The 13,896-nt window shown below is 49.8% G+C and overlaps 1 protein-coding gene across 1 annotated transcript in view; it reads left to right on the top strand.

Moving 5' to 3' along the window:
- The window catches only part of LOC135822236 (TBC1 domain family member 9-like), a 31,429-nt gene extending 21,363 nt beyond the window's left edge, over positions 1–10,066 (top strand). Inside the window, exons 21-28 of the mRNA XM_065334959.1 lie at positions 204–264; positions 521–703; positions 982–1,101; positions 2,240–2,338; positions 2,622–2,798; positions 6,329–6,856; positions 7,388–7,465; positions 8,638–10,066. Coding sequence (XP_065191031.1) covers positions 204–264; positions 521–703; positions 982–1,101; positions 2,240–2,338; positions 2,622–2,798; positions 6,329–6,856; positions 7,388–7,465; positions 8,638–9,039 — 1,648 coding nt within the window. The 3' untranslated portion in view covers positions 9,040–10,066. The remainder of the gene's footprint in view (positions 1–203; positions 265–520; positions 704–981; positions 1,102–2,239; positions 2,339–2,621; positions 2,799–6,328; positions 6,857–7,387; positions 7,466–8,637) is intronic.
- The last annotated feature ends 3,830 nt before the right edge of the window (positions 10,067–13,896 follow it).

Below are 13,896 nucleotides of genomic sequence, written 5' to 3'. Positions count from 1 at the left end.
CTAGCAACACTCCCACGGCAAAGGACATCCTCAAGGCAATGTGTGCTGAGCCAAGCGACTGCTGATTTATTTCACTTTCATATCCTCGCATGCGCAGTCACATGTTCTCGTTTTCTGTTTGGTCTTCTGCTGCTGTTGGTGTTGGCATTTCATTGTTGCTGTGATTTTGATGTTGTTCTTATTGTTCTTATTTGTTACTTCAGTGTAATGCCCTATGCCAGTGCTGTGAACGTGCTTGACTGCTTTTTCTTCGACGGCTCCAAGGTCAGTCAGTGTCCCTGCTCATGTAGTGTGTGTGTGTGTGTGTGTGTTGGGGAGGGGGGATTTATGTATGCGTATGTACATGTGTGTATGTACCCACTGTTTATGTATGTATTATAAGTGTCTAAATGTTACAGCTTGTACATAACAGTTGATTTTCAAACTATGTTCACTTTGACAGCTTTGATAGGTCTTCACATCGTTCTGCTCTTCACATTCATGGTCCTAGTATGATCATCATGCTCTTGCTCTCCTGCAGGCATTGTTTCAAGTGGCGTTGGCTGTCCTGGAAGCGAATAGGCGAGACTTGCTGGAGGTGGATGACGAAGGAGAGGCCATGTCTCGTCTAACTGAGTATTTGGAAAGAGTGAACAACCGTGACGCAACCCTGCCTGTTGTCCTGCCACCAATACCCACTGCTGCTGTCAAGGCAGGCATGGCGGTAAGAATCATGGAGGAGGTGGTGTGTCACTACTCAAGTAGTTGTGTATGTGTATGTGTGTGTGTGTGGGTGGGTGCGTGCGTGCGTGTGTGGGTGGGTGGGTGGGTGCGGGTACGTGTGTGTGTGCATGCGTGTGTGTATGTTATGTTTGTGTGCGCTGTGACCGTGACCGTGCACATGATGTGTTCACATCAGCGGGTAGTCATGGGTTTGTGTGTTCACATCAGCGGGTAATCATGGGTTTGTGACTTTGTGTGTTTCTGTTCCTCTATTTTCAGACATCTTTGAAGTCTGTCGACGTCAGTGATCTGATCATGGCCGGCTACAAACAGTTTAGCTTCGTGACTGAGGAGGCGATTGACAGCTTTCGAATGAAGCTGAGGCTGGAGGTTGTAAAGGTGAGGATGGGAGGCTAGACTTGAGTTGGGGAGTGGGTGCTGTCTGTGAGATTTGAGCAACGCGCAGCCAATCAGTGATACAGTAAAACCTGGTTTAAGCAACGACCCCACGCAAGCAAGCAAAAGCGGTCGTTAAAGCCAGGTGGTCTTTAGAACCAGGTCCCACAGTATCTGTGTAGAACTGTCAGTGCATGGAAAGACGGTGGTTAAGAGCAAGTGGTCGCTAAACCCAGAGGTGGCTAAACCCAGAGGTGGCTAAACCCAGAGGTGGCTAAACCCAGAGGTGGCTAAACCCAGAGGTGGCTAAACCCAGAGGTGGCTAAACCCAGAGGTGGCTAAACCCAGAGGTGGCTAAACCCAGAGGTGGCTAAACCCAGAGGTGGCTAAACCCAGAGGTGGCTAAACCCAGAGGTGGCTAAACCCAGAGGTGGCTAAACCCAGAGGTGGCTAAACCCAGAGGTGGCTAAACCCAGAGGTGGCTAAACCCAGAGGTGGCTAAACCCAGAGGTGGCTAAACCCAGAGGTGGCTAAACCCAGAGGTGGCTAAACCCAGAGGTGGCTAAACCCAGAGGTGGCTAAACCCAGAGGTGGCTAAACCCAGAGGTGGCTAAACCCAGAGGTGGCTAAACCCAGAGGTGGCTAAACCCAGAGGTGGCTAAACCCAGAGGTGGCTAAACCCAGAGGTGGCTAAACCCAGAGGTGGCTAAACCCAGAGGTGGCTAAACCCAGAGGTGGCTAAACCCAGAGGTGGCTAAACCCAGAGGTGGCTAAACCCAGAGGTGGCTAAACCCAGAGGTGGCTAAACCCAGAGGTGGCTAAACCCAGAGGTGGCTAAACCCAGAGGTGGCTAAACCCAGAGGTGGCTAAACCCAGAGGTGGCTAAACCCAGAGGTGGCTTACATCAGGTTCTACTGTATTGTACATCTGCCCTGTTTGCCCTACTTAAACTAAAACCGCGTGTTTGCGTTGTTGATGTGTATGTGGGTACAGTAATTGTGGATATGTCGATGTAAAAATCTTCCTGGTTTTCTGGTCTCCCCCCCCCCCCCCCCCCTCTCTCTCTCTCTCTCTCTCTCTCTCTCTCTCTCTCTCTCTTTTCTCTTTCTCTCTCCCCCTTTGTGTTTCATTGCTGCACTAGACCCTTGAGGATAACAACAGGAGAACTATCGTCCGTGCTATTGGTACAAAGACCAGCTTCACTCGCGAAGAGCTTGGAATCATCTACTTGGAGTTCCTGGTAAGACTTCGCCCGTAATATGCAATTTGCTGAAACGTCGTTGAAATTAATGCTGAGTTAATCAGTTAGAAATGACCCTGAGCTTGTGCAGCTTTGCTTCACGCAGGCTTTTTTGCAATCCTACCAGTGCCAATATCTTGACTAACATTCTCACTTTCCCAGTGATACTGCTTGTAGACACTATCATAATGTGTTGTACATTTTTGAATGTGTTGCAGCTGATTCTCCTTTCTTTTGTGTTCTATGTTTTCTTTCGTGTGTGGTGCATGGTGCCTGTGATCAGGAGCATCATCGTAGCAGTACGTCCTACAAGAGTCAGCCTGTAGTACGAGGGCACAGTGATAACGATCCTGTTGACTCGCTGACGCTGGACAAGGAGCACTTTGTCGACTTCTTCACTGCCATGCAGCCGTGGAAACTGGGAGATTCTCACGTCAGCTATGCAGAGCGGCTATTTGACGTAAGTGCACACTGTTGTTTGCCTAGCTCACACACACACACACTACTACTACTACTACTACTACTATTGACAGCTGCCAGAAATGGCCACGCCGCTCCCCAAAGGGAGGTACTGTCAGAGAGGTTAGGGGGGAGGAAGGCAATGCTCCAAGTGGCGTTCCAGATCTTGCCGCCTCCGGAACCGTCGGTTGTGGCAAACTTGGCAGTGAAACTTGAATTGTTGGCGTTCAGCCACAGTAGGGCGCTTTGGACAGGTTCCACAACGGTGACGCTTGAGACCCGCAGCCGATTTAAATGAACGCTGACAGTTCGTGCAAGTTACACCAGGAACAACAAGAGGAGCAGGGGCAGGGGCCGGCGGCTGGTCGACATCGCCTAGCCGACACTTATGCACCGCAAAGCCTCCTCTGCTACGTAGCCATCGGTTGCATGTTGGACACTGTACTGATCCAGGCTGCTCCGATACCGGGAGCTGACGGATTGCTGAACACTTGTGACGGACCATGTCGGAACTACGGCGGAACAGACGGTTGCAGGTTGGGCACTCGATGCTCTTCGGGGCGGGTTCCTTGTCCTCACCTGCTGCTGTCACCACTCCACGCCACTCTCCACGATCGCTTGCCAACTCAAACCAGTTACGCACTCCAGCCACGGATAGGTCCGTGTGAACACACACACACACACACACACACGTGCGTGCGCGCGCTTGCACACACACACACACACACACACAACACTGGACATGTGTGGTGGGGCGGGTGGCATGGCATATGAGAGGTCTTTGTGAATGCTTCTTATTCAAGGTGAAGAGTGCTGGTTATCGTTGCAGGTTTAATAGCGCAATGGTGCAGTAAGTGGTTGGTTGGTTGGTTGATTTATTTTTGTTCGCACAATAAACGGAAACTTGGCCCAATAAAAGGCGAGCGGAGAAGCCGCATTTAAAAATGAAAGAAAAGGAATTTGTCGAGGCTGCAGATTACTACGAAAGAAAATTGACCTGACAGAGGAGTCAAGCGAGTAACTGGGTGTCAGGGTGGTCAAGGAGAGCTAGGAGGCGGGCTAGTCTGAGCAACAATACGGTAAGCAATTTATACTAAACTTCTTCTGTCTTGCTATGGTCCGAACATCATCTGGCAGCAGGTTCCAGAGTGCAGATCCTGCGACAGAAGGCCAAGAAGCGCCAGAGCGAGTGGAGTATGGCTTACTTAGCAGACCGCTGGACCACTGATGACGGGTTCTCTTGCCAGCAGGTCTTGACGAACAGTACAGACAACACATCACTAGCCTTCCCGTGCAGGCGCCTCAAGACAAGTACTAAAGGCTTGCGCTTGCTCAGTTCGCCTATGCGGTACAAGCCGTGCTGCACCAGCAGGGGATGCACGGCTGTGTAGGGTAGGTGCCCGTCGATATCTCGGATAGCCCTGTTTTGCAGCAGAGCCAGGCGATCAAGCTGGCGACTGAGAAGCGCGGGGAAGAAGGCGTTACTGCCATAGATCATGTCAGGGATGACAACAGCCTGAACGAAGAGACGTCGTGTAGACTTCGTGTAGTCAAGTAACTTGCAAACCAGGTGAAGGCCGATCCGCACACACCGACGTCAAACAGATCGACAATGAGCTGTGTGAGGCGGACTTCGTCGAATGCTTTCGATATAACCAATGTGCATATTCCTGTCACGTTTCCCCTGTCCTTGGCAGCGAAGAGACTGTCAGTGAGAAGGCAGAGGGCATCCTCAGTGGAGTGGTGCTGACGGTAGGCAAATTGGGTAGTAGGGAGGCACTGGTTAGTTCGAAGGTGGTGCACAAGTTGGCGTTGGACGATCTTCTTGAGTAGTTTAGAGATAATGTGGAGTAAAGACACAGGTCGGTATTTAGTGGGGAGGGAGGGGTCGCCGGATTTATACAGGGGTACGACTGAAGCCAGTTTGAACGCTGAGGGCACTACACCTGTCCGGAGTGAAGCACAGAATAGAACGACGAGTGAATAGGCCCGAACATCGGCACATTCCTTCAAAAATGGACCATGGAATTCCGTCACTACCAGTTGCCTTCCACCAGTTCCAGGCATCAAACTGCACCAGATACTTGTACTCATCCCATTCATCCATTTAAAAAAAAATTATTTCGTGTAAAATATCGATAACTAGGGAATTAATTGCTTTACTTGCTGGTATGCTTCCAGGTCCTCAGCCTTGCAGTCTACCGACTGCTTGAAGTGAAGGCAGTCCGCAAGGCCTTTTAGGCTAAGGACACCCACCCACCCATCCACCCGCCTGAACGAAAATTATATTGACTTTACAGCTAGAGAGGATTGGTGTTTCAGCTATCAACGACAATGCTCTCCCTCTCAACTTTCCCGACAATTTCACCAATTCACTCAGAGCTGACTCGATATGACCAACATGCATGGACGGCTCGCACCCGTACACAAGCACTCTGCGGAAACAGAGCCATCCCCTGGAAGCACTCGCACTCTTTCACCTTCCAGTTCGTGCTCGCATGCCACAAGCTCGTCCCTGGTAGCGAAGTCCCTCAGGGTGAGAACACATATGTCAGGACGGCCATGTAGGTCAATTTGCAGAACACCTCCGAGGGCATGACCAATGGACCCCAGTCCCTGCTTGACTGGTTTCTGGCATTGAACATGCACTCTGGGCATTTCCATATCACAGCTCTCAGTTTCTCAACTGCACTAAACATTAAAAAAAATTGATCCATTTAGTGTCTTTATCATTGCTGCTGACTTGCTTCCTTTGATCTGGAACAATGTTTTTATACATTGTCAAGCTGTGCATAAACCTGGTGCGTTAGTACGTGTGTTGCATAGTGACTGGTCCATCCGCCACTGGTCATCACCAGGACAGGACTAGCAGATACAGATGAGGGGCTGCTGGGTGGGGTTAGTGCCAACCAGGGAATCGTAGCCTCGAGAGAGAGAGACACCACAACGCCATAGTACCCAAAACATTGTGCTTTTCAAACCCAGGTTTGGAAGTTCTACGTGATCCGATCACGATAGAGGCCTTCATCTGCGGACCCTAAACATTCCCGGACCAGCTAAGCCATATACAAACACGCATGGATCAACCCTACCCCCAGGGTAACTGGAACATGCAGCTTGGAAGCGAACCCCACATCATTTCACGTTCCAGCCTCCTGTGTTGTCTCCCTAGTAAACCGCACCTCTGTTACATCATGGATAGCGTGGCCAAGTGTGGTGTGGCGTGATGTACTGGTGCGGTACTCTCAGGGTATTTTGCACAGTTTGTGACTAAGTGTGTGTGTTTGTCTGTCTGTGTGTATGTCTATGTGTCTGTCTGCGTGTCTGTCTGTGGCTGTGTATGTCTGCTCCTATGTTTGTGCCTGTACGTCTGTGCCCGTGTGTGTGTGTGCCTGCACCTGTGTGTGTGTGTGTGTGCGTGCGTGCGTGCGTGTGTGGTGTATATGTGTGTGTGTATATGTGTGGTGTGTATGTATGCCTGTGTGTGTGTGTGTGTGTGTGTTGTTTTGCACTGGCCTGCTCTCTTTGCAGATGTGGCAAGTGCATGAGTTAGTTGACATTACCGTGTGCACACGTCTACTGGACGTCATGATGCGTAAGCCGCTCAACCAGCGCTTAGAGCTACTCTTCTGCTCGCACCTCTCCAGAGATACACCGATTTTCCAGCAGCAGCAGCATGTCCAGCCTCCAGCAGCTCGCAAGTCGACATCGCTTGAGAAGCTGATCACAGATCGACAGCGCCTAGCACAACAGCGCGACTCGCTGTCTGCTGACTCCCGCCGGCCCAGCACTAAGGAACTTATTGCTCAAATGGCGGCCGGTAGTGACAGACCTTCGCCAAGCGTATCCCTGTCTTCTTCTCCAGACCAACGGCTATCGAGCAGTCCGACTGCGTCATCCTCTTCAGCCACTGTGCCAGTACTCACAGGGGTGGCAGTGGACGGGGGATATCATGATGTCCGCCTCAGTCCACTAGCCCAGCGTGCTGCACAGTCTGGTATGAGAACACCTGCATCGCTTCTTCCTGCTGATGATGGCCCGTATCGCTGCATGGTGCAGGTGAGTCTCACACAGTCCTGCTGCCTGCAGCTAAGTGACACACCGCCAGCACTGCTACTGCTACTGCTACCACCACCACCACCAGTGCTGTGTCTGCTGATGCTGCTGTGTTCCTGTTGCTGCTGTGTTCCTGTTCCTGTTGCTGTTGTTGTTGTTGTTGTTGTTGTTGCTGCTGCTGCTGCTGCTGCACCTGCTGCTGCTGCTGCTGCTGCTGCTGCTGCTGCTGCTGTTGTTGTTGTTGCTGCTGCTGCTGCTGCTGCTGCTGCTGTTGCTGCTGCTGCTGTTGTTGTTGTTGTTGTTGTTGTTGTTGTTGTTGTTGTTGTTGTTGTTTGAAATCTTTTATTGTTGTTGTTGTTGTTGTTGTTGTGTTCACCTGTATTCTTTTACCAGTGGTATATTAATGGGAGTGTATGGGTTGTGTGTGTGTGTGGGGGGGGGGGGGGGGACTATAGTAATATGGTTGTTTGTGTTCATATTTTCTTGTGTCCTCTCATCATCTTCTTTTTCTTGTTGCATCATACCACTGGGCAGGCGGAGTTCATACAGTTGTGGAAGCTTGTGAATGACATAGTGCGGCAAGAGTCGGAAGACAATATGGAACTCTACCAGGTCAGTCAGGCTTGCTTCCACTGTATTATTATTATTATGGAAGGGTTGCCGGCCCCCGTTTTGGCGACGAAATGTCACTTTTCAGTTTGGAATTATAAAGTGTGTGCCCTGTAGTATTATGCTGCAGGGCAGATTTGTGGTGCTGCTCGTACCCTGGAAATGCGGTGTATTGTCAATTGTGGTGTCATTGAACACCATTAACCAAATGAGTAAAGTTCTTTCCGTCCTTCCTTTAGCATACATCATGCAACATGATTGTGTACACTGTTTTCTGATTTCAGCTGTGTGTGTGTGTGTGTGTGTGTGTGTGTGTGTGTGTGTGTGTGTGTGTGTGTGTGTGTGTGTGTGTGTGTGTGTGTGTGTGTGTGTGGAGTTCTCTTGAGAGAGGAGGAAGCAGTTTTTGGAGCTCCGAACTCTTCTTTCTTCGTAGTGAGTTTAGGGCCACGGGCTGGCTCCTGGCTTCTGCCAGGGCCAGCCCTGGTGAGTAGAAAACACTTAGTGACGCGGTGTTAGACAAGGCAGTCTTCATCTTGCTGCCGCGGAGGAGGAAAATTCAGCGTTGACGACATGGCCACTTCGGATGTGGCCACTCGCGCTGACCCTCTTTCGCCTGGGTGTAGAGGTCTTGCAAACCCTCGCCCAGAGTCTTTTCACTCGCGTGCACCAGCGGCTCGAAAGGTTGTTCTGTCTCTGGGAACGTGGAACGTCAGGACTCTTGTCGACACTGACGGAAATTTGAATACGGCGTCCAAAGAAAAAAATCAAGGAAAGTTTGTTCGAATATTCGCGAGGAGAGCCGCCGCCGTCAGGATATCGCACGGCATCGTTGTACATCGCGGCGTTCAATAGCAATTATAACCCGTGGGAATGCGCCGTCACGTCGGTCGTCGGGTCCTGGTGCCGCTTCCCGGAGACAGCGCTAATCCAAGAGCTGCCCCGTATGGGGCCACTTAGCCAGTCATGGCAGTGGAGAAGAAGGAAGGAAGGAAGGTGTGTGTGTGTGTGTGTGTATGTGTTTGTTACTAGTGCACAAAACTTTCGTCATGTCATAATGCCAGTATAGTTCTAGATGTAACGTTGCATGCTTGTCTTCGCTGTCTTGGTCTTGTGCTTTGTGTTGTTGTGTGGCGTGGTGTATGGCGACGGTGTGGTGTGGTGTTGTGTTGACACAGTCTATGCAGCAGTGCAGCAGTCTGATCATGATGAGAGGCATGGAGTGCGGCGAGGCAGCACTGCTGGCCAACAGCAGGACTGCCAGCACTGTCAGCGACTCAGGCAGTACTGGCAGCAGCAGCATCGCCGTTGGTGGTGGTGGATGTGCCGGCATATCTAGGACCCCATCACAGGCGTCCGTTGCCACTAGCGAGGAGAGAACCGCCGCCGAGTGCAGACGCCAGGGTGCTGCACCGGACCCAGAGTCGTCATGGAAGCTGCCACTGAAACTGTTTCAAACTGCCATCATGACGGCACCGGAGCTGTCTGCGTTACTGGAGCGCAAACCAGCCGTTGCACTGTGTAAGCACACAGTCAGCAGGGCGGCAAGCACACTCATATCCTATCAACCACGCACGTGATTGCTAGCACTCGCTCTGCATGTCCCTTCCAATCTACGCCGCACTCGCGTCAGAGCCACTCGTATCATATCAGCCACCGCTTAGTAGAGCTGTTGCTGTGTACGCTCTCTGTAGTATGTGTGTGTCGCGTCGTTAGCGGCCGTCCATCTACACACCGTGCTCCTGAGTGGCTACTTCAAGTATGTGACCGAGGTGGCACATAGGTACAGACCGACTGCGTCATATCCACTGCAGTGCAGTCTGATGTGAGATTTGCAGTTTCTTTTCTCAGCGTTTGTATCCTGCAATTTGAAGTTCTGCTTCCCTTTGTGCTGACATCCTTGTAGATAGTTTAGGCAGGTTTCATGTATTCTCTGGCTGCTCTATTGTAGAGATCTCGCTATGCTGTTGTATATCTATCCAATACCTCACTGCCCTGCTCCAGCTTGTATATTCGCTTTTGTACAAATTCCAGCTCGATCTGGTCGGTGTGTTGTCTGTCTCTCATCACGGTGGCTGTTGTGTCTCCTCACCTCTGCGTGCCCAATGTTCTATTCAGTGCTTCTGTAATATACTTGAAACATCAATACCCTCACCGCCCACTGCCATTTGCCCGGCTAGTCCGGTTGGCATTCAGCAATGCAGTATCACTAGTGCTGTTTGTACCGTCATCAATCTTCCTCGTAGGTTTTTTTCCGTGGATTTCCCACCTATGTGTAAATAACGTTACTAGGTGCCCGTGTAGGTAATCTTATTATGATATACTCTTACCATTATTCGTTGTGTAGCCGCTTTTATAAAGTTTTGCGTGTCACTACCTACCTTCTATGTTCGTCTGCATTGTGCTGGCAATGGTTTTGCTCAGATTCCCTCACTGCTATTTTAACTTTATCCAATGTTGGCTAACAGCGGTGCCGATTAAATTACGTTTTCTTGATTTCTGCAGTGGCCGCTGCATACTGACTATAGCCGTATAGGTCCATTTCAAGTGTTTTCGTAATTGACAAAGTATTATGACACGCGAATGAGACTTTTACTAACTACTACTTGTACATTGTACTATTATGCGTGTGATGGGGAAATGACCCCCGTCTGCTCTCCCCCCCCCCCCCCCGCAATGGCGACAGTACTGTCAGTATTCAGCAGCAGAAGTTGTTGTTGGCGTGAAATGGAGCGTCTCTATTTACATGTATTTTTTGCCATCACCACACCACACCACATACATATATTTTTCCATTTTTTTATTTTCACCGGAAACACAACCTTCTATTTATAGTACTCGTGACGCGTGAGAACTTGAGGATGAGAGAGAAGTCACGTGACTGCATCACAATCACCACGATCACAGTATCAGGACAATGGGAAGAGTACGAGGGGCTCCAAGAAGGAACCTGTGCTGGTGAGACCAGCCAACAACGCTGACCTGTGGTCTCGGCGTTACCATGGTTACCGCGAGCTTGTGCACCATGGCCTATGCCGATAGGCTATGGCCTGTATGGGTTCGCGAGAGAAGACAGAATTAATGGAGAGGGGATTATTGTGAACAAAATGAGGATGTGTGGAGAATAAGGTGGGAGTGCGTAAGATGTATCCTGCTTTGTTTCGCGCTCACACAAAGTCTCATTTAGGGTTCCCAGTAAAAAGGCAACATTGCCTGTTGGGAAATCCCTAACAAAATAAGAAAAAATAATAATAATAATAATAATAATAATAATAATGTATGGAAGAGCAGGTCAGGTGTGGAGGACAAGAGCAAAGTCATGCTAGAAAGGGTAGATCTACATGCATTTCGGCTAGGGTGAAGATGGTGGTTGACATTTGCCACCTTGAAAGCTTGGATGATCTCCAGGGGGGGGGGGGGGGGGGGGTGGTTTGGTGAACTTGTAACAGCAAGTAAGGAAGTCGGGAGCATGTTCCAGGTGTCAAAATGAAGTTGAACGGAAATCAACGCTGGAAGGAATTGGGAGCAGTCAGTGAGAGGAGAATGTTAGCGATTTGGCTGCCCCTGTGGCCAGCGGTTAGCCGACATTCCTGCGAGCTACGGGCTCAACGGCGAGGAGGAATCATCGATGCGAGCAGAGTTTCTATTCCCTGATGATGTTTTGGGCTGGAGAGCAAAGTGGTGCTCTCCAGGCACTTTTCCTGATTCTTCTCCAGCTCAACTGATGAGTAAGACCAAGGGTACATATGTACTCTTGGTAAGACTAGTGAGAGGCCGACCAAGGGGGTCCCAGAAACACAGTCACTGGTGCTTTCTCCACTCAACACGACTGATCACACAGCAGGAGGCCGTGTTCCCTAAAACAAGCATAACCAAAAAAAGCAAACATGAACAAAACCAAACCAAACATGAACAACAACAACAACAACAACAACAGCAGCAGCAGCAGCAGCAGCAGCAGCAACAACAACAACAACAACAACAACAACAAACGCACAGGAGGGAAGCGAGAAAGATATCGTTGTTGTTGTTGTTGTTACTTTATTTTACTTCACCAGAATGACAGGCAGTAGAATGCCTTCTCACTAGACCAGGTCTAGTTCTCACAAATGATGAAGAATGTGAATGAACATGCACTGGCTTGCTGAGTCGAAGGTGCGATGACTTCTCGTGTGTTCTGATCTGGATAGCAGTCGTGAGTCATTATTATTTATATTTAAAATAGTGACAATCCAGGTGGAAAGACAAGCCTACAATTGTAGCCAAGCCCAAGACAGAATAATACCGTGCAACGCATTATTCTGATTATGACTTTACTCACTTTACGTTGCACTCTCTCGCGCTATTCCGCCGACTGGACTTGACTGACTCACGACTGCCATTAGATATCCGGACATCCAGAGCACACGAGAAATCCATCGAACCTTCGACTCGCCATGTTTACATGACTGATGTACACAACACTCAACAGTCATCATGGTCATCATGGTCATGTATTCTAGCTATACTACTACAACAATCATGAATCATGATGTAGTGCAGTCATGTACTACTAAGCTAGCGCGCTAGCTTGGCCTTGAAGGGATTCCACCCGGTGTTCATGGGGGATCCCCTAGCCTATAACACCACAACAAGACAAGAACACAACCATGCAGGCAACAGTTCATATCAGCAGTATACAGCATGCACTCAACTAATTACTTCTCAAGTAGGTCTACGTCTTTCGATTTCGACAGCATCAAGCAAGGCTTCTACTATTAATTTTATAGCATGCACTTTGTACTCGCTCCGCACATGACGCGGGAAGAAAGAAGACTGACCTTTACTAATTAGTTTTAGGCTAACCGGTTGTCCATAATTCTTGGTCTCCCGAGTTTGTTCATTATCTTTTTGGGCGTGAGAGGTGCCGTGCCCAGGCGTCACAGTGCAGTGTCAGTGAGCGTCGAAAGCTCAAACGAAGTAAGAGCCCTACAATGGGGGAAATCATTCCAGCAGAATCGCTCAAGTATATAGCCGAGGTGTTCCCTAAGTATCTTCCCAAAGTCCTCAGAACATTGGAGGATCTCAAGAAACAGCTGGGAGATAAGGAGCGAAAGCGGAAAGAACGATTAGACACCGTCCGTCGTGAACAAGTCAAGTCCATTTCCAGTGCGAATGAGCAGTTTAGTCAACTTCTGCCTGTAGCCAAACGTTTGTTGGAAACAGCCCAGCGGAAATCAAGAGGTGCTCAGGATTATGTAGAGGACTTATTGGCGGAGATATCCAGCCATTCTCGCGAGGAACTCGAAGAATTCGTCACAACTTTGCCGAAGAGTGGAAGGCAGTCGCTTGGAAGTGACCATCCGCTTAGTTCTACAAACGCATGGAGGATTGCGTGTACGAAGCCCAACAAGCTCTGACCGAGTTGAAGGAGGCCGACGATGCAGCAGAGAAGGTCTTGGCAAAGCTGGATGGCATCATGGAAAAAGTCCAGGAGGAAATCGAGCCCGAGAGAAACATGGCTGCTAAAGCGGAAGAGAAAGCCTCGTACTGGACCATAGGGCTGGGACTATTCGCTCTTCTTGCTGGCCTAGTAGCGGCTGCACCGGCCATGTTGCCTGTTGAGGCACTGGCTGCCGCCGTGGTTGCTCTAGGCATGAGCGAGGTCATCACATCAAGCATCGGAGTTGTGGCACTGAATGCGAGCGGCACATTGTCAGCGGCAGCTCTATGGCAAGGCTGGAAATGGTGTGACTACCGGCACGCTAGACAGGTGTGTGATGGAAATCTGGAAAAGGTCAAACTTGCACAGCAGCCCGTAGAAGATCTCCGAAGAGCCTTAATCGAATGCGACCATCTTTCTCTGGACAAGTTTGTGGATGAGATGCAGCGCAAACTGAAGGCATTCTCGAGCAGCGTGGAAGGCGATCACTTTGAAATCAGCCATGTGATGAAGAAGCTGGAGAGGGTCTTGAAGGTTGCTGACTCCTACCGCACCACTGAGTGATGCGGATGTCGGAGCAAGTGCGGCCATACACCCAGCTGAGTATCAGCGATACTTGTCAATCCTCCGACCTTGACTGCATCCTACCACGACCTGCTGAAGCTGCTGCTGCTGCTGCATTGGGATTTGCATTCAGTTTTATGACGTTGAAGCTGTGTGCTGTGCTCCGCAGTGTGGGCCCGCTGGATTTGTGCTAGCGTAAGTGTGGCGCCTGCATGGATGCAGTCCGCAATCTGGACGAACATGTATTCATGCATGCATTAATACTGCATACCAGTACATATCTCATACATCATGTACTGGAGCCCAAGTCGTGTGCATGTACATGTACATGTAGTTAGTGTGTGCGGAGTACTAGGCAATAGTAGGCATACATGTACATGCACATGTAGTTTGCACTGTCTGTCTGTATGACAGGTTAGCAGAGCTGCATTATGCATCATTTTAAAATCCA

Source organism: Sycon ciliatum, chromosome 8, assembly GCF_964019385.1.
Source record: "Sycon ciliatum chromosome 8, ocSycCili1.1, whole genome shotgun sequence".
In the NCBI taxonomy this organism is placed as follows: domain Eukaryota; kingdom Metazoa; phylum Porifera; class Calcarea; order Leucosolenida; family Sycettidae; genus Sycon; species Sycon ciliatum.
The sequence above is the reverse complement of the archived record's forward strand: the minus strand, read 5'-3'. Positions and strand labels throughout refer to the sequence as shown.